Raw genomic sequence first — 20371 nt, 5'->3', positions numbered from 1 at the left:
ATATCAGTTGGAAACAACCTAAGCAGTGAATGTTTTGAGTAAGGAATGCAGTTTTGCCTTTAATGAGGAATCATTTTTCAGTAATAACTGTTTTTTTTTTTTTTAACCTAGAGCCTTTTGAATTTCCCCATTAATAGGTATATTATGAAACATAATTCAGTTGGACATCCTGTTGCAATAAATCTTCTTGAGGTCCTTGCTAGCAAAAAATAATCCTTTCTGCATAGCAGTATCTTAGACATAAAAGTACAGTGTACACTCTCTGTATTTAACAACATTTTCTGAGTGAACACATTTGCTATCTATGTGACAGGTCATTTTTACCTTAAGGTTATCATGACATCCCCTCGTAAACATTGTACCAGAAAGAATGTGTGCTTTATTATTGCAACAGTTTCTGATAAGGAATTCAGGTTGTTGTCCTTGTAATCCCTTAGTTTTTTTTTTATTTTCCACCTTTTAAATGCTGCAACATATTTTAAAACAAGCACACAGTCACCACAATCTGTTCCGTGTTAAAAGCCTGCTGGAACCAAAGACAGAATATCAAAAGTCAAAAGTCATATTAATTCTTACATATCCTTTAAACGGGGTTCTAAGCTATCCCTTTAAAATGCTTTAACTGCCATGAACATGGTTTGAGAATAACAGCTATGTAATTATGTCTGATTGGAATGAGCATAAATTCATAAATGCTTTTTGCATTCCGAGATGGAGATTTTCGGGGTGTGTGTCTGAGACGCTGCTCTTTTTTCCGTCACATGACGTCATGAGAAAGAGATCTGGAGGGAAAGCACAGTGCGAGAAAAAAAAAGGTCTACCTGACAGCTGTCTACAATAGAACGCTTTGGGTGTCATTGTATATCGACTACAATGTAATTCAATCCATGCGTATCCTATCTCCTATGAGATACAGATATGTAGGTGAAGTTAGGCTTGGGGTCAGAGTGTAGGGTGAGCCATTTATTCAGCACTGACAGAGCAGCTGGAGTTAAAGGCCTTACTCAGGTACCCAACGGTGATATGTATACTCTCTGGGGCACAGGATTCAAACCAACAACCTTCCAGACAGGTACACAGATTCCTAGCTGGTAAAGCCACTATCACAACACAGCACCACACGTGTGTGAGGAGGACTACCAAAAGGGAAACGTAAGGTACCTTCATCACTGTAGCTGCTCCGGTGTGTCTGTCAAAGACAGATCCAGAAAAGCATAGCCAGTAGTTTAATAATGATTGGCTTTGAAATTCCTGTCAGATTAGGGTTATCATGTGATCCAGCATCCCTGGGAAGTTGGATGGATGGATGGATATGGTCAAATAAAGTAAGAAGGCAAAAATTTATATGAACCTAGCAATTTCTAAATACATAATTTGTAACTGGACATTTCATAACAGCATATACATACGCACATACAATTTTTCAAATATTGCTTGAACATTACTGATGAGTATTATCTATAATTTGAAGGTACAATTTAAGAGTTTATCATATGAAAAGATAAACTTCTGACCAGTTGTTTTCCCCGTTCCAGAGTGTGGTTTGGCCGCGGGATTCTTTCAGCCAGGCGGCGGCAAACAGCATATTTGGTTTTAAATCGGGAACAGCCACTGAAATCAGATGCTCCTAATTGGCGTGTGTCAGTGTGGAAGCCCGATGAGGTCGTGCATGTGGACAAGGCCCCTGGTGCAGCGTGGGTAGAAAGTGGCTGGGGGCGGCACACTGTGCTGGCGGCTCAGATGCCCACGGCCCTCGCTGCACACTTGTGGGTAACGCAGTGGTGAGGGGTTTTGACAACTTTGTGAATGGCTATGGGTTCAAATACTAGTCAAAACGTGAAAGTGCAATATTGTATTTGTGTCTTCTGCAATGTCCTCAAACTCTTTATAGTGTTCTTGTACACAAAAGAGAACTTTGTGTCTCACTAAACAGAATATCGTCTAACAGTTTTAATGCCAGTTTGAAGGAACATTTGCACATTTTATTCCTGAACACAAAGAATCAATTTTTTTTTTTCACAGAAATAATTTAACAAAAAACAGTAATATAGCTTTTGTCAGTGTGCTCTTGATTACACAGTTGATTTGTATACAGTAGTTGGACTGATCAATAAAAGACAGATTTTGTTTTACTAACTAAATTACCATTTTTTCTTGTTTTTCCTGATATGCTGGTACTTACAGTAGGTCCTTCTAGGTGCACAGAATTGCAGAGGTTCCTATTCCACGCTATGGTTAAACGTTCCAACTGCTATGGTTAAAGCAGGATAAACCAGGAGGTCTTTGACAAGCATATGGACACAACCACAGTCTGCTTTAATACGTCCTTTTTTGGAGGTGAGATCAGGCTAGTGTGGCTGCAGTTTTTGCAGACACTGCAGTCACAGGCTGAGGACCTCACTGTCGTCTGCCTGGGTCATATTGGAACCCTGGCCAGACACCAGTAAGGATAACAGGTCTTGGTCTTTCTTGCCTTATCTTGGCATCTAAGGGGTCATGGGAAAAATGCAGGGCAGCTGTAGGTCCTGGCTGAGGGGTGGAGGGAAAGAAAGACAGACATCTTGTTATTGTTTTTTTTTAAATTCTTTTTGTCTCAAAGTCAAAATGAGCCTGTGCATTTTGTTCCCCGCGTCTCGCGGTGCCCTCTGACTCGGTGTGGGAGGCTCTTGTTTTTGTGTTGTTTACGCAATGCCAGCACGCTTTCAGATACAGACCACAATGAGTCACTCCATGTCCCCCGGCTGTATCCTCACATGTACAGGTCGTTCCTGGCAAAAGCAGACATTTAAAAAAAGACTATTTAAAAAAAGACTATCGGCTGCTGTTCTTTTTGCACGCTTCAGCTATGTGGTGCCCATATTTACACGCATATTTCTAAAACAATAACAATCTTTGGTTTTGATTACTCTAGAAGATCAAAGCAAAGCAACTTTGGTTTGGTAATGGCACGGTAAACGCCTCCTAAATCTCTAACATTCACTCCTTTAAAGTCCCCCCCCCTCCCTTCCCATTTTCAGCTATCCCAGGCTATCGACACCTCTCGCTGTTCCAGACGCATGCCTATTGTACAGTAGGTGACTGACTGGCGCAAATAGCCTGTACATCTCAAGCAGGCATAGTAACGCACAGCATATGACGTACACCACATCTATAGGGTCCTATGACAGCTGGCTTTATCTCCAGGCCCAAAATAAAACAGCTCAAGTATGACATCAAGGAGCGGCACATAATCGTATGGATTTCTGCATCTGCCATTAAATGTTCAGTAATTCATCAGACTGTTTCAAATATTCCCACAACACGGCAGTCCAGTGATAAATAGCCTTTATCAGCACATAAACTGTGTAAAATAATGAAGATTTTTAAGCTAATATTATGGATGCCAGTGCATTACAAGGCATATTTTGATGAAATAGAAGATTTAAATCTTCAATCCTGAAGCTGTATGGCAATACTGCTACTCATTGAGCATCTTAAGTAAATAATGTACAAGATTTAAATTATGCATGGTATTGGCAATAACCAGAATATGTTGGGTACTGATGTTCTAAATGAGGTTCCTCTAGTAATTGGGAAAGATAGGAGTTCTTTATGTATAACAGTTGAAGACTGATCTATCTTTGGGATGAAATACACAGCCCATTGTGTGAGAGTTTGAACGCCGGCATGTTCAGTAGAGTGAGTTACCAGGACCTGGAATGGAGTGCAGACCCCACTATTGTGGGGCAGCTTGCTGGTGTCTATATCCCCAAAAGTCAGGCGTCTCTCCCGCCTGCCGGCTAACCTCCTTTGCAGACCCTCTGCCACCTGCAGCCCCAGCCCTACCTGGGAGACACAGCATCCATGCAGCACAAGAGAAACGCTGTAAGCTTGCAAAGGGAACATAAAGCTAAGATCTCAGAGCGAGCTGCCCAAAGATGCACATCAGTAAAATATCTGAGTAGTGTAAATGTCAAGTACCCCGACGATCTAGAGTAATAAGATTTACATTTACGATGAGAGCCTGACCTTTGCGTTTGGTTCTTGGATGATGCTGTCTGATGGGATTCTGGGTTCTGGAGGTATTTCCATGTGGTGCCGGGCTGGGCACCATCTGAGCTGGAGTCTCGGTTCAGTCCCATGGAAAGGTGACATTGTGGATGTGACCTATGAACTGTAACATCATGGGTACATTCTTCAGTGCCGCCCTACACAGACCAACGTGGATAACAGACTCATCGATGGACTTTGTCTTGATCCTTAATCACAGCTTCACCTAGCTTTTAGCAAGCAAGTACACTCTTTTCTGTTTTCAGTAATGTTAGTATGCGCAGGGGGGTTGGCCAGCCAGTTGATCTTGGACCCCCCAGAGGTTTTTTAAGCTCTGGTAGCTAAAATATTTAGATTTAAAATCAATTCTAAGAAAGTCATTTTGGACGATGCCTTCTGTTGAAATAAATTAAGAGAGTGGACTGCATTATCTCCCTGTCAGACAATGTTATCCGGAGACAAGAGACATCAGTTTCTCTCCATACAGCATCTAGACTGCGTGAGGATCCCGGTGTCTGCACTGCTTCCATAGAATGGCAGCTGACAGCTTGTTTTGGTCTGAACAGGGAATCAAGCATCCACTGGAGAAGAGGGGAGTCTTCAACTATACAGCTCAACTTACAATAAAAATTCTTTCATCAAGATGTTTTCTACAAAAGAACTGGAGTTTTTATCTCCGGTTTCCAAAATATACACTTGCTTGTAAACTTTCATTTGGCTATTGTTGTGTTTTTGGTGAAATATGAAAGGAAGGAAAATCTGATACAGAAACAAAGGATGTAGTCACTGTCTCCGTCGCTTTCTGTCTCTCATTCGTGGGTTTTGCCACAAGGATGCGACAGGCCGGGTTTTAATTCTCCGTGACATCGTTCATTTTTCTCAATGCTCCCAGCAGCTGTGCAAATGGATGCAAAGACACCAAACGTGTCAACAAACAAATTGCGACAGCAGGTCCAGACTGCATGCAAACAGCCTGTTGGCGCAGTTAATGGGAAGTGCGTGTGTGTGTGTGTGCGTGCGCGTGACAGCGTGCCGTCGGCATTTCCTGTGTGGCTGGGTGTGTACCAAAGCAGGCTGGCCTATGCAGGGCTAAACTGGGTGGTTTGGATGGCCAGTGAGGGGGTTCCCAGCTCAGCCCCCACCTTCATCCCTCACATCTCCAGCTGTCGGCCACATTGCATCGACGCTGACAGAGCCCTCTGATCCCTGCCATTTCTCACAGCACTTTCGGTTCTGTCTATATTGCATGCAGATGTCGAGTTGTGCGAAAAATAAGACAGAAAATGTTGAACCACCTAATGGATTAAGCCAAAGCATTTCAAAGGCAGCATTGTCCTTTTTTCGGATGAGCCCTTAACGCTTTTATTAATAATGTGTTTAAGACCAACCTGTCCTTCCACCTAGTAATCAGTCTCATGTCAGAGGTTTGTCAGCTTGCTCATTCATTCTGACACTCACTGCAGCTTAAAATTCATCCTCAATGTCTCTTTGTTCCAACTTTGTTTTCATTTAAGAGACAACCCATTAAAGTATAATGTTATAATAAAGTTTCCAGAACTTTCTCCAGGATAAGGATAGTATGGCTTTGTTGTAAATAAAAAGAGCCGTGAATGAATGAGTCCTTTACCCTTGGGACACTGAGATGTAATGGCGTGAGTTCCGTTACGGGTGGCTGAGGCAGAAACGCGGAGCGGCTCACTGTCGCTCTTTGTATCGTGCCGTGTTCTGGAACACACTGTCACCGCGTGCCTGTACCTGAGTCCCACGGAAGTGCTTCCTCTCTGTAGCCGGCCCTCGTCTGGCTTCCCTTCCCAGGCCCCTGACCGGAGCCGGCTGGCTCTGCTGCAGCCTCGCCACCCTGTAATCGGCCACCTCCAGTTCCCTCCTCTGCCGCGCCTGCCTCGCTGCCCCAGGGTCTCTGTGGGGTGTGGCAGTGATTAGGGGAAGGGAGCCTCTAGCCCATCCACTGATGGTCCACATTATTGTCCTCTGTGATCTCGAGGTTTCAAGTGGCAGAGCTACAAGGCAGCGCTTTACTGAAGACAGAACCTCTGTTATTACTGCTACCATTTTCATTGCATTAGCAGCACTGGAGAGGAACTGGCAACGCCCCTATTAAGCCCTCGTAGTTTGCCAAACCACAGGTCATGAGTTAAATGCTTAAATAGCTTTAACAATAAACAAGGAACATTCTTATACTCTAAACAGAGAGCGCTGGTGATGCTGTACTGTGCTAAAAATGGGTACAATACCGCTGTCGCACTTGGGAGTTCATTTTGCCCAGTGCCGAGCGTTGAGGCCTGCTTTACCGGCTGGCACAGTCAGTGTCTGGAGAGAACACCCGTGAGGATGGTACCCTCACAATCCATATAGATTATTTTTCTATGGGTGGAATGACACGGGAGAACGGAGGCAAGGGTGGGAATTTCCATGTAATCCGGGAGGAACAGCGATGCGGGTGGACCGGCGGCTGGTCAACCGAGGGTAACCTTCCTGACATCCTCTCACATCTGGATCCGCTTAACCACAATTATTGTGGGCCTGGAAACCGCAGCTGCGCCTCCGACCTCTTTGATTCAGCTTCCCGGGAAGCGGTACCGAGAGTGTTGGCTGCCATTCGCTGAGAAGCCTGAGATGGCTGTCACTCCCACGGAGGTCAAGTCCAGTGCGGCCGTGTCCTTTCTGACCAGTCCTAGCAAACTACTGTCTGGCAAAGCACTAGGTTATTACTAGGGTATAACCCACACATATACATATGTAAATATATTTATTCCTGGTCTCCTCCTGCTACATCCACTTACTGCCATAATTTAAATGCAAAGGTCTATTTATTAGATGGGGACAAACTAAACATTGGGTGGAGGGGTACACATCTTCCTTAGTTCCTATACCCCTGCTTCAGCTACCTGAGGAAATCTTTGAATTAGAATTTTTACTAGAAGCTATAAGCTGACAGGTACTGTTACGCGGCACTAGTTCACGGCAGAAGATGATGACTCCAGAAGAGGAAAATCACTACCTTGGGTGCTGATAAGACCCGGGCTCCCGCAGATCCCTCCCACTCGCGTTCCTGTCCAAAGGCACCCATGTAGCGGCCGTCTGCACGCCACAACTGCACAGTCTGGTCCACGGAGGCGCTGGTGAGAAACAGCCGTGTGTCGATGGCGAGGAGCTCGGCGGTTACTAGCGGCCCGTCGTGAGCCTTCCACCGGTGCAGCAGCGGGGGGAGGGGGGGGTTGGGTGCTCGTCGGCCAGCTGCGGAGGACCAGACGAAATGCCTACACATCAATGGTGCGTTAAGGAACAGCCACACTCATTCCAAGCCCATGTTATCATTTTTCAGCACAGAGCGGCAGGTTTAAGCATTTGCCAGGAGGTCTGACCTCCTCACTGCTGTATGAATAAATGAATAAGGCAGTAAAAATGCATTTAGGTGTCACGGTACATCAATAGAGGGGCTGTCTCTCCCCCGCCCCCCGCCAGCTACAAACTTTGCTTTCTCACACAATCCATGATTCCATAAGCAAACCATGAGACATCCCACACCGGGATGGAACCAGAGGTATCTCCAGACGGCAGGAGCTTCTGGGGCATAGAAGTGCCCTATCAACGGAAACTTGGCCATTAGCAGTCAGACGACGTCTCCTACCCCCCATGACTGCCAGACATTGCAATTGGTGCAACAGATGACATCACTCAATGAATACGGCTATGATTCAAAACACTACTTTTGGGCAGATGATGCACAACAAAGCTTTCCCACGTGCATCCAGTCATAACGCCACACTGCTTGCGGTTTGTTCAGCCGCGCCGGGCCGGCTGCATTAACATGACCCAGGGCAGCTTTGTCACAGCTCTGCCTGCCACCACAGGTTACTGTGTTTGCGTCCCAGCCCGGCAACGCTCCGCCAGCGAAGATGGCCGCCCTCTGGACTGACAAGGACTACCCGGCTCTGCCGGCGACGGCTGAGTGCCTGCCGCTTCAGGTTGAGTAGCTTGTTCACATACTGTAGGACGGCACCCTGGAAGCACACACACCTTGACCATTTATTCAAATGCCTGCATCATAGCCAATTTTACAAGGGGTGCAGTGGGTACAATTGCACCCCCTACTGGTCAGATGAAGATGCGATTTGAACATATTCAAGTTCAATAAAATTTTATTATATTATAAAGTCATATTTGAAAATATGTATTAGCAACATATTGTAAATGTATTTACAAATTTATTTTTTTACTTGAATAACTAGTTGGGCTCTCTCATGTTGCACGCAATGAAAAGCCTAGAGTCGCGTATGGCCCCCTACACCTGCCCCTTTACTCTTCCCCCCAAGGGTGTGTGATTCCGTGTTGAGAGGTGATCCAAGAGCAATCCTGCTTAGCGTCCCTACCTTCTGCAGTACCAGCATGTGACCTGTAGGTGGGACACACAGTACTGTTTAAGGAGAGGGAACTCAACCAGCTTCCCGAAATGCAGACATATATTAATAGAAGTGGGGATCACGCTCAGTTTACCTCCGCATTTTCATATCCATAACATTAATGGCCAGCAGTGTTTCTTGTTCTAATATATTCACAGTTTTTAAAATGATTTGTCTGGCTTGCAGGCATAAAGCTTAAATATTTTATGTAATGCAGGCTTGGCTGGAAATGGTGCTGTGAGCAGTTTCAGCAAAGCAGACCTCGACATAAACACTCGACACGGCTCTGGGTGTGTTCCAGCCCCAGACCCCTTATGCTATCTAATTAGCCCATGCAAGCTAGGCTAATTTACCCAAACAGATATCGACTGCAAGCAATTATATGCTGTGAGCTGCTGTTTTAATGTGTGTTTTAATGAAGTGGCAGAAAACAATGGCTGTCTGGTACTTTATTGATAGTTTCCATCCACTCATTTTCAACAGCCATGTATCCAAGTCAGGGTTGTGGTGTTCCTGGGCCTGTTTATGGAGGGTTGGGTGCTCACACATACAAAGAGCAAATGAAAGTCACAGTTTCATCAGAGCCACATGTTTTTGAGTTCAGGGAGAAAATCCCCTTTAACACAGAGAAAACCAACACATATAGCCAGAATCAGCCATGAATGTTTGAGGCAATAACTCTATCCACTGAGCCAAGGGTGTCGTTAGAGATTTTGGGTCCCGTGAAAGCATATCATATTGGGCCCCCAATGCAGGACAATTATGTAATGTTCCAAATTTTTTAGGGCCCCTGTCGCTCAGGGGCCCTTGGAACCATCCTATCTGTCCTTCCCCCTTTATGGCCCCCCTGCACTGAGCCACCATTCCATCCCCATTCGTGACTAGTTATTTAAATGGCTAGTATGCATCCACATTGAAACACTACAAGTCAAAACATTCAATCAAAAATCAACTATCAATTTTCAATATTAGGTTACCTAGAAGGGGACCGTATGTGGACAAAAGGTTTCTGAGTGTCTAGGCCAGGGGTCTCCAACTCCGGTCCTGGAGAGCTACCGTCCAGTAGGTTTTCTATCCTACCTGGCTTCTGATGAGCCACACCTCTTCTCAGGTAAATACCAGGAACAGGTGTGGCTCATCAGAAGCCAAGAGGGACAGAAAACCTACTGGATAGAAGCTCTCCAGGACCGGAGTTGGAGACCCCTGGTCTAGGCTATATAAGATGACCTCCCCATCAAAACTAGCGGTGGCCAATAGGACCCAGGCTAGACAATGATCCATAGCCAGGGTAGCTTCTCTGTGCAGCTGGCCAGACTTCCAGAATGTGTCTGCAGGCACATAGATGGCACAGCATCCACATGGTTACACTCTCCCCAGCGTGTCTTACGTTCTGCCCGGTTTGGAATTGGTTAAAATGCACTGTATTGTGGAATAATATTGTTGGAAATGCAGCCACAAAACCAAAATCCAGACTACAATAGAGAATGAAATACAGTTTAATGAAATAATACACTGTGGGGTCATTTTCATCTTGTAGCCTGATACAAAAAAATGGTCTTTCTCGTATTGCTTCCAGACTTTTTTGCATTAAGAAAAGGAACAAACTGATTATGTGTGGTTTCATTAAATAATAAAGACAAAAAACTATGAAATTTCAAATGTACTGTTCTGCAGATGCCATAAAAAATATTGAATGGCTCGCACATTAGAGTCAGCAATATTGTACTGCGTTATATTCCAACTCCAGCTGACTGCCAGAATCTTGTTGCTCTGGAGACACACAACACCTGTGACCTCAGCCTCAACCGTGGCTTCAAGCTTGTGAGTTTTATGGCCATTTAGCATGTTCTACACCTGCATAAACGAAGCCCAAGAACACAGCAGCTCTAACAGATCACTGGAAAAAAATGAGTTGCAGTTACAGATATTAAGTACTTTTCAGTTATTTTGCTTGTCCTCCTAGACCAAATCTGGACCTCGATTCCAAATCCAGGCCTTATTTTCAGTTTTTCCAGGTAGATAGTTTAATAATTACTGATTCTGATTCCCACAGAGGCTTTGCACCTGGTTCACAGGCAAAACAGTGCTCAGACCTTGAGGATCGTGATTTGAATAGCCCCGTCCTAAACTATACATCTACACAAAACTGTTGCACCAACTAATTATCTAGATGTTACACCATATAATTGTATTTTTGCTTTGATGGTGCCATTGCACACCTCAGTAACAAGTCAGGGAAATGAGGGGTCAAAGGTCATGCAGGTGATCTCTTCTTGTCTGTGGGCATTGCACATCTGCAGATGCTTTGCTGTGCTACATCCCACACACAGATGGTGGAGGTCCTACACCATGTCACCACCTGAGAAGAACAGATATATTGGTCTCTTATACCAGTGTTTCTCAACTCAGTCCTCTGGGGTCCCCAGACAGCCAACATTTTGGGAGGGAGCAAAAATGTGGACTGTATGGCAGGGAGATGGGAAGGAACAAAAATGTGGACTGGCTGGGCATTCCTGAGGACTGGGTTGGGAAACATTGTTTTATACAAATGACAAAGCAGTCCAGCTTCTGCCATGTCTATTAGAACATACTAGAATGTACAGAGCTGACCTGCTTCAGGAAGGGGTTGTAGAGGGCACAGCAGATGGGGGCACCATGGTGAGGGGACACGCCCCCTTAGAGCTCAGATGTTCCAGGTTAGGATTAGGGTTAGGGTTAGGCTTAGGCAGCAGATCCAAGGAAGCGAAGACCCCCACGCAGAGGAACTTCAGTGGCAGGGTCCTGAAGCAACTCTGACTTGGATATCCCAGAGTTTCAGCACCTTCATCCACAAGAAGGACAACTCTCAACACAGTCAGTGCTCAGTGTTTCTGTTCACTACTGACAAACAATACTCCATTCCAGGACACAGACACAGTACATCACTTATACATGCACACAAGCTCATGAAAATATATATACAGAAGGCTGCAACAACAACACAAAGTTGGTTCTCTGAACTGCTTTTAGTTTGCATTTGCTGTTGAACTGCTATGCCAAATAGTCTGCTTTGGCTCAACTGGAAATAAAGTAAAGATCTACTTGTAGGCAATTTAACAGAGTTTCAGCCAGAAGTATACTTTTTTAAGAGCTAGGCACTACTTTATTAGGTTGTACAGTATTTTAGGCCATCCAGACTGAGTGAGTCAAATACTCTAGGAAGAAGAGAGCCTGTGACCCTGATTACACACTGATTTGGCAAGAACCAGTAGAGGTAGATAGCAATCAGTGTCTCTTTAATTATTGTTTTTTTCCCTTAACAAGAAACCAACACTTTCAACCAGTCTAGGCAGTAGCTTACAGTGTCCTTGGCCAAGATCTGGCCCAGCTGTTTGTAGATGGCTACGTATGGCACTGTGATGCAGTGACCATGCAGGTCGGCCACTAGACGACTAGCCACATATTGATCCGGCGGCCTCACAGAAGGGTCTGCGCCCCCAGTTACCATCAGATTGGGAGGCTTGCAGAAGTCGAAGCATGTGACTCCATGTAGGGAAATGAAGGGTAAAGAAACTATTGATTAACACAAAGTCTAATTAGCAAGACTGGTCATTTTCTTACTTGATACTTGTTTGTCAAGCACCTTTGGTTGGTGCTTTTGTTCACACTTTATATTTCTTATGTTTATGCTTTTAATGAAATCTAGCTATTAAGTCTTAATAGCCAATTTCCTTTGATCATCCTGTTGCGAAAGTTCACATACTTTCCAATGTTCCGAAGCCAAGAAGATGTTCCTTTTGAGAAATTGCAAATTTGTGTGGTTTCAGACCCAAACAGTGATTCTTCCAAACATCGACAGGACATCACTTCTCCGGCTGACGCAGACAGACTCCCTGAGGACTGACCCTTACGTCATCAGGCCCACAAGCTCACAGTGCCGCATGGTTCAGTGACAGGATTAGCACAGTGATGGATGGGTCTTGAGAAGCTCCCTTCTTGTGATGATCTCGGCACCTTTCCACCTCTGTACAAGAGTCTCAATTACTGGTACAAGAACACAAGAAGTCATTCTGCCTAAAGTCAATCTGTTAACAGCAGGCAAGGAGTAAACACCACTAAGGAAGACAGAGGTGGCACATGCTTATCCTACCTAGAGGTAAAAGATTTTCCACAGACTTGAGGAAAGGAGGCTCTTCAACAGAGCATCAGACTCTATTATCAGGTACGATTGCAGCACCCTTCGACAGGTCCAGGCTTGGGTTCCTTCTCCAAGTACGCAGACAGGCGTTGTCTGTTGGGTCCCAATGGTGTAACCTGAGCACTGCAATCAGACTCATGATTCAGAAGCCGGCTGCTGAGGCAGCTCTCTGTGCCTCCTGGTCTGGTGAGGAGTGAGTCAGTGGCATCTCCTTTTGTTCTCCCGTACCCCTATGGCATAGAGCCTATGCCACGTTTACCAGGCACGGCCGATTGTTCACCATACCAGCAGGCACCATTTTGTAATAAGGATTCTCATGTCCTGTGAAATTTGCAATAAATGACAAGTTTTTTGATGTCCATTCTTTTGAAAAAGACGTCACTTCTACTTTCTTGTACTTTAATGATTGCACGGCCCAGTAACAAAGAGCTGGATCTTTACTATACACCCTTGTGCAAATTAACTGAAACAAGTTGTCACGCAGACATACATGTAGTGGCCTGGGACCTGTTCGTTTGCACAGCCAACTGGGCAGAGATATCGCTAAGTGGATGGAGAGAGGCAACACTGTGTCTACAAACTGGCAGGCCTGGGTTTAGATCTGGGTGGATGGACAGAGAAGGCACTGTGCCCACAGACTGGCAGGCCTGCTCAGGTGGGGTTAGAGCTGAATGGATGGAGAGAGGAGGCACTGTGCCCACAGACTGGCAGGCCTGCTCGGGTGAGGTTAGAGCTGAGTGGATAGAGAGAGGAGGTCCTGGACCCACAGACTGGCAGGCCTGCTCGGGTGGGGTTAGAGCTGGGTGGATGGACAGAGGAGGCACTGTGCCCACAGACTGGCAGGCCTGCTCGGGTGGGGTTAGAGCTGGGTGGTATGACTGTGCTTCAGCCATCCATGTATGTGTGAATGGGGGTTGGGGCACCTCCCTGTGTTGCCGTGGAGTTTCTGCCAGGTTCTCTGGTTTCCCCCCACAGTCCAAAAACATGCTAAACATGCTAGTTACCAAACTCCCCATCGGCATAAATGTAGTGTGTGCCCTGTGATGGACTGGCACCGCGTCCGGGTTATTGCCATGCAATTATTAACGATCCACCAAGTCCTAAATCCAGACACAAGGCGATAAGCATGAATTAATGTGACTGTGATGTCCATCTTTGTCCACATGTGGTGCCGTGAAGCCAGGCTCTGCTCGCTGCTTACATTTGTGCTGCTGCCAGACGGGTGTCACCACACACTTCCTTTGCACGGTTTGATGCTGTAGCTCCCTCTCTAACTAGGTGTGTCCTGCAGACCTTCAGCCAATAATCTGACAGTCTGACAGTTAGCGCTCACATTTGCCACATCACAATGGGAGCCAAGGGCATCAACGACTACCCTTATGTTTGTACAAAATGTAAGGCAGCAGTTGTGTTCCAGAGCTCAAGCAGGCAGAGTGCGCTGTCACATACAGTACCTACAGTACGGCCGACGAACACTGCGGTTGCATTACTGTTGCCCACAGTTAGTACATCTTTGTGCTCTTCAATGGATCAATGGGGTGTTGACATCATTTGTAATAAATATCTGAAATCTGGACTTGTTTGTCATTCGCACCATTATGGTAGTAAACCATGAGTTTTCAACATCACTTTTCAGGTTTTGCTTTGTAGGCAGAATATAAATGCAAGTCCTTAACATAGTCAGGAAGTGCTGTCGGCTCCCTGTATTACCGGTAGTTTCTGAGATGTTTGCTGTTTTTTCTGGCAGAATCTGAACCATTCTTCTTTCAATATTATCACTCAGGCACAGAATATTTCGGGCTCAGACTGCTGAACACAGAAACGGTTTTGCTCCCGTGATGGGGAATCACAGAGCGGGTTTATTCTCACTGGAAATATTTTCTGCCAAAAAACTGATCTGCCAGAGACATTTCTGTCTGGAAAACAAAGTGATGTTGTTGTAGGTTTTTATCTCGCCCAAAATTCCCAAAGAATGATAAAGTAAATAAAGAAATGTTGTGAAATGGATCGTGGTGGACATTGTAGCAAGTAACTGTCCAGTGGAGTCAGAGACCAATTCCTCAAAGATGTCCCAAACCTGATCTACTTCTCCCTTTCCTGTGTTTCAACAATAAATAATATTTTTAGCTCGTGCTTATTATTTAAAATTGTTTGTTTGGGCATAACACAGCTGCAGTAGGCAATTCTCAATATTATGTAACTTTATAAGTAAACTGTTATTTCAGTTATGGTCGCTTACCTGAAATTATTTGATGGAGGCAGGAAAAATACATTTCAAAACCACAAAGGCAAAACCAAAACAAGCTTAAAAAGCATGACTGACTCTGTTTAATCTGTATGTTTCCAGCTCTCTTATTTATTACACAGTCTTGTTATTGTCTACAACATTCTTTCACATCTAACAACATATTTCTTGCTTTTTGCATATGCTGAGGGAATTGAAATCCACAATAATCCTCAGTATATTTTGTGAATCGCAGTATCCTTATAAAACAGTATTTCATGGTCATATATTTTCTGTTGTTGTTTCTCCATTTGCTAGCCCATTGACATAATCATTTGTTGCAAACCTGTCGGACTCTATGGGTGTAGTGTACTCTGTGGGTGTAGTATACTCCCAAATTCTCAGAAATTGCAGACCGGGGGTTGCCGTTTGCTAAGTTGGTAATCATGGGGGTACTCAATCATTTGGACCAAAGAAAGAAGCAGGTGTTCAGGCACCCCTGCTAATCCCCCCTGCCCCCCCATACGCCCTCCCCCATACCATCTACACTATTCTATAGACCACTGCCTGTGGAGGTCACTAGCAAAAGTACAGTTTTAGGTATAATACGGGTCTGTGTCTTGTTACTTGACCATACTACCCCTTTCTGTCAGATGCCTAAATGACTAAATTACTAACTGTGTTGAGGAAATTGCAGTTTGACATTTTCAGTCAACTGAGCTACAACTGCTCAACAATTTCACCTGCATCTTGAACCAATGGGGAATCATCACACCTGAGAAGTATGCATTTTCCAAGTTTTTGCTCCTTCCCAGCACCCTGCCAGACAGTCCATATTTTTTCTCTCTTCCTGCTGGGAGCAAAAATATGTATTGTCTGTAGGTCCCCGAGGACCAGATTGGGCAATACTGTTATAGAGTCAAAGCTACCATCTGAAAAAACATTTTTTTTTACCTTAGTGTCATACCAGTAGCCAGAGGAGTTTTTAGCTATAGAAAAGATAAGCAGGTAAGTCAAGTTTACCTGGGGTTTGACGTTTTTGGTTTTTGAAGGGCGATTGGCATTGGGACTAAAATACTCGGGGACCTAATAATGCCCATGGCAGTAGTAAAGTTCAGTTGGAGCACTTTTTATTCCTGCGATATAACAACCCATGAACAAAATAAAAGACGTGTCATTTTTTAAGTAAAGCAATATTTATTTGGAAATCTGGGCCTTGGGCATGCGCCAAACAAGTGGAACTCCACTAAACTGTTGCGCATGGAGACATCAAAGAAGTGGATGTCCCTGCTGGTGGTGACAACGGCAATCCTGTGGACATTATGCATGTAGACAGCGTCAGTCGTCCAGTTCCTGAACTTCCTTTTGTTTCTGTCTCCTTCACTGGTGTCCCCTGGGAGTTTTTCTAAATCAACGCACAGATCATAGGGATTTCAGGGTTAATAATTAATACTTCATTGACACATAAATTGACAGAAAATTCATTAGTGATCAAATCAGAAGTCAGGCACTACTATCAGTAGGGCTGAGCGGACGAATCAGAAGTTAGGAACGAGTCTCAGGAGGAGTGAGTGGACGAATAATAAGTTAGAAACTATTGTCAGGAGGAGTGAGTGGACGAATCAGAAGTTAGGAACTATTGTCAGGAGGAGTGAGTGGGCAAATCAGAAGTTAGGAACTATTGTCAGGAGGAGTGAGTGGACGAATCAGAAGTTAGGAACTATTGTCAGGAGGAGTGAGTGGGCAAATCAGAAGTTAGGAACTATTGTCAGGAGGAGTGAGTGGACGAATCAGAAGTTAGGAATTATTGAGTTCACCTGTTGAGTCCTCATTATTTCCAGATTGCTGTCCCAGGTGATTAGAGTGCCCTTTTTGCTGACAGACAAGTGCAGCAGTGGGGGTTGAAACACTGCCAGGACATGAGTCGTTGGCTCTCGCTGTTGGGGAGGTTGGGGATGTGACCAAACAATGAGGGATCAGAGGAATACAACACAAGGAAAGGATGCATGTAAAGAGCAGTGAAAATCCTGTAACCTTTTTTATATTGGCAGTGCCTGATCTGTGGCTGAGGGGTGAGGAATGGGTCTCTAGTTTGAGAGATCAACTCCTTTTCCTTGTACCTCCCCAGCAAAATTTGTCCCAGTCCACGAAGCTGTCACAGGACACATCTACCTGTCAAAGGGGAGAATTGGCTGCATGTTATTGGACAGAAACATCACCTTAAAGCTCTGATGTTTGTGTCTGGCATGGGTGGGCATAGTTACCTTCTTGAAGTGCATCTCCATCTGGTTGGTCTGTAGCTCGGAGCCAAGCGGAGATCACAAGGCTGCCTGGAACTCCTGCAAACTCATGCCATTCTTGTGCCTCCTGGATCCCCCTGCTGGCTGCAGGAAGTATGGCAAGCAAGTAAGTATGGCAAGTAAGGCTTCCTTCAGGAGCAAAAGGTTATCCAGCTGTAGTTCTTCTTCGATGAGACATATTCCGCTGATCATAACTGGATACAGACAATGCAGTGAGACAGGTCAGGTTGCATAAACAAATCTAAACAAAGAGACTCATTCAAAAAATGTTCAGACATCGCAAAACTGTTACTACAATTGCGGCACAAGAAAATTATTCTGTGGCTTATTTTAATTTTACCTGAGTAAACAATGTCTGTGCAGATGTTCAGCTACGTGCTACTAAATGTGACCAATGGGGATTTTATACCAGACAAAACAGATGTTACCCACAGTTTAACAGCTAAGTATAAAACAGAAGGATTCCTGTGCGTCTCAGAGAACATATTTGAGATGATACCAGCATAACTGCAGCATAAACAGTCGTAAATTTCCTCTGTGAAATATTGAGGCAGAAACCCAGCACCCCCAAGTGGCAAGATTTAGAATAGTTTTATGAACTGGAAGAGTTAGTTTACTGGCTGACACAGACATGCTCACATTGTCGCAGAAAGGAATGAGAGTGATTGTTAATCTTCAGTTTAATGCTTTCAGTCAAATTGGTATTATATTATATATTTTAGGTGGGACCCTTTCAACAGTGATGGACAAACATATTTCCCAGCTTTGCAGACATAGTGGGACATTGCCAAGATGGCTGGCCTGACCTTCTCAATCACTAATCCCAGCTCAGTACCACTGAAGACATGCCTGTGTTTTCTTGTTGCCCTGGGCAACTGCACAACAACAGCCCCAGCCGAAAGCCCAGTTCTGAGGCCGTTGCGCTGCCTTGGTCATCAAAACACATATTAGTGCTCATTTTAAGCAGTCCTTTGGAAATCACGGCACTTGATGTGCTCTCACTTATGCAGAAGGAGACTGATAAGCGTTTCCATCACTTTTCAACAATAGCATTAGCTTGCTCCAGCTGCTGTTTAACATGGAAATATCTACATGTTAATTTCATGTATGGCTAATGAAACCTGTCCATTACTTCTAAATAACCTCATTCTAGGTTGGCAACATTACTGCTAATAGTACATTTAAAACAAGTGTCCTTTTCAAACAATGGGTTAGTGCCAGCAGGCATCATTGAGTAATTTAACTAGCACACCAACGTCTAGTACTAATAGCCGAATGACATTGATATTTGCTGCTCTTGTCATAAGGACAAATAGGCCTACATTCTGGAATAGTCAAGAGTGTTTATAACTAAGGGTGTTTTCAGGAGCTTGACAAGCATGTTTATGTATAATATTGTTATTAACTCACCAAAAAATGTAGCTGCGAGGCTTCTCTCTGGTAAACTCTCCATGCGTAATCTATATACTTTCTCATGGTACATATTCTGATAAACTTAACCTTACTCTAGGCAAACTGGCCTCTATCCCCCTCCAATTTGCCATATTTGAATCTGCTGAACAACTAAAATACTTTATGACAATAACTTTTTCTTCAAAGTCAGTTCAATTGCACACTGGGTCTGGGTATAATTTTCCTTCAGTTGAACACCTCTGTATTTCCACAGCTAAGCACTGAATCATTGGTATCATCACAGCAACAAAACACTGCTGATATATTGCACTGACGCTGGCTCTCTGTCCATTGAGCTACATATTTTCCTTGGGCAGAGCTCCTCATCCACACTTCTGTCACTAAAGCGTCACACTGCGCACTGTTTACAAAGAATTATCAGAAGAATTAAGTATTCTACAGATGTTAAAATGCACTGCATTATGTACAAAAATGCATATAAATAAAGAATTTATGACAATGACTATTGTGCATGTCTGACTAAAATGACAACAATCTCCGATCCACGTGACCCTACACAACATTGAGCTGCAATACTCAGGCAGTCCAGCAGCCTCAGTTTTCCAGATTCATGGGTTACACACAGGTACCCCCACGCCCGATAGGGGTCGTTCTGTGTGTGCGGGTGGTGGTAGATTTCGTTGGAGAGGAGTAACTGCAGCTAAGGCCTCTCTTTTATCACAATGTTGAATATACTCAAAAAGTATATCAAAGTAATTTTTTTGGATAGATTGATAGACAGGTAGATGGAGGGAGGAAGAAGGGCAAAAAATATCAACAGAGTCAACACATGCTATATAAGAGTGACACAAAGCCAGGGGAGCAAACAGCTACTGGCAAAATAAACGAACACCACGTAGTCGGCAGGATTCGAACCTGCGCGGGGAGACCGCAATGGATTTCTAGTCCATCGCCTAAACCACTTGGCCACAACTACCTCAGCTCAGTATCAGTTTTTCCATCGCTGGGACAGGATGTCTAGCGTCACTGCATTATTTTTGAAATTAGAGATGGCCGTTGCCACTTCACTTCGCGTCACTGCATTATTTTTCAAGACAGAGATGGCAGTTGGCGCTTCACTTCCAAGGGCTAAAGAAATGTCAGAAGTGGGATTCGAACCCACGCCTCCAGGAGAGACTGCGACCTGAACACAGCGCCTTAGACCGCTCGGCCATCCTGACTATGACCAAAGGACCCTTGATGTACCACAGGGAAGCCATAAGGAGATGAGGAGAGTGAGGGAAGCTGGCCATGCTAATAGACGTGGGGGATTCACAGGGGTGAGCAGACTTACCCTGTCTGTTTGTTAGTATAGTGGTGAGTATCCCCAGCTGACTCGTAGGAGACTGGGGTTTGATTCACAGATGGGGAGTGTGGAGCTTCCTTTCGGTATGGCAGGGAAAGCCAGCGGGGGCTGAAAGAAAAAGCTTTCATTTGCGAGCAACAGTGCCTCACAAAAGGCAGCACCCTGCCATCTTGTCCATGCAGCAACGCAGCATCCACTCTCGAAGGCTGCGCACAGACAACTCAGCGCGGGAGTTGTCACCTGCTCCGTCACCGGCCTGCGGTTGGTTCACTCCTGTCGAGCTGACCCAGTGCTCCTGGGTTGCACCGGAAGTACCATGTTGATGCCGACCATCACCGGGACCTCCGATCCACGTGGCCCTACACAGCACTGAGCTGCGATACTCAAGCAGTACAGCAAACTCAGTCTTCCAGATGCATGGGTTACAGACAAGTACCCCCATGCCCGATAGGGGTCGTTCTG

The 20371-nt window shown here is 44.8% G+C and overlaps 1 protein-coding gene, 1 long non-coding RNA gene and 2 other non-coding genes across 4 annotated transcripts; all 4 read right to left on the bottom strand.

Annotated features, from left to right (window-relative positions):
• Positions 1–1985: 1985 nt before the first annotated feature.
• On the bottom strand, positions 1986–11937 carry LOC111848243 (uncharacterized). The gene is made up of 8 exons (XM_072712786.1): positions 11791–11937; positions 7907–8051; positions 7049–7284; positions 5785–5947; positions 4009–4153; positions 3694–3825; positions 2715–2768; positions 1986–2529 (listed from the first exon to the last, which is right to left on the bottom strand). The coding sequence occupies exons 1-6, from the start codon at positions 11935–11937 to the stop codon at positions 3822–3824; spliced, it is 840 nt and encodes a 279-aa protein (XP_072568887.1). The 3' UTR covers positions 1986–2529; positions 2715–2768; positions 3694–3821.
• Positions 11938–16127: 4190 nt separating this feature from the next.
• Positions 16128–20013, bottom strand: LOC111848580 (uncharacterized). Its single transcript, XR_002839346.2, has 5 exons — positions 19898–20013; positions 17116–17235; positions 16886–17023; positions 16669–16788; positions 16128–16256 (listed from the first exon to the last, which is right to left on the bottom strand). It is a non-coding gene; the product is annotated as an uncharacterized lncRNA (long non-coding RNA).
• trnas-aga (transfer RNA serine (anticodon AGA)) lies at positions 19459–19540 on the bottom strand. Its single transcript has one exon. It is a non-coding gene; the product is annotated as a tRNA-Ser (tRNA).
• On the bottom strand, positions 19702–19784 carry trnal-cag (transfer RNA leucine (anticodon CAG)). Its single transcript has one exon. It is a non-coding gene; the product is annotated as a tRNA-Leu (tRNA).
• Positions 20014–20371: the final 358 nt, after the last annotated feature.

Source organism: Paramormyrops kingsleyae, chromosome 5 (genome assembly GCF_048594095.1).
Source record: "Paramormyrops kingsleyae isolate MSU_618 chromosome 5, PKINGS_0.4, whole genome shotgun sequence".
NCBI classification, from domain to species: Eukaryota; Metazoa; Chordata; class Actinopteri; order Osteoglossiformes; family Mormyridae; genus Paramormyrops; species Paramormyrops kingsleyae.
Note: the sequence above shows the minus strand (reverse complement) of the source record. Positions and strands in the feature narration are given on the sequence as shown.

What these genes read in the sequence shown, in the direction of transcription:
- LOC111848243 (XM_072712786.1), bottom strand. Translation starts at nt 11,937, where the DNA reads ATGGTAACTGGGGGCGCAGACCCTTCTGTGAGGCCGCCGGATCAATAT. An exon ending in AGATCTTGGCCAAGGACACT is followed by an intron (nt 8,052 to 11,790) that starts GTAAGCTACTGC and finishes GTGTGCTTCCAG; the next exon opens with GGTGCCGTCCTACAGTATGT. An exon ending in AGCACTTCCGTGGGACTCAG is followed by an intron (nt 4,154 to 5,784) that starts GTACAGGCACGC and finishes ATGATGTTACAG; the next exon opens with TTCATAGGTCACATCCACAA.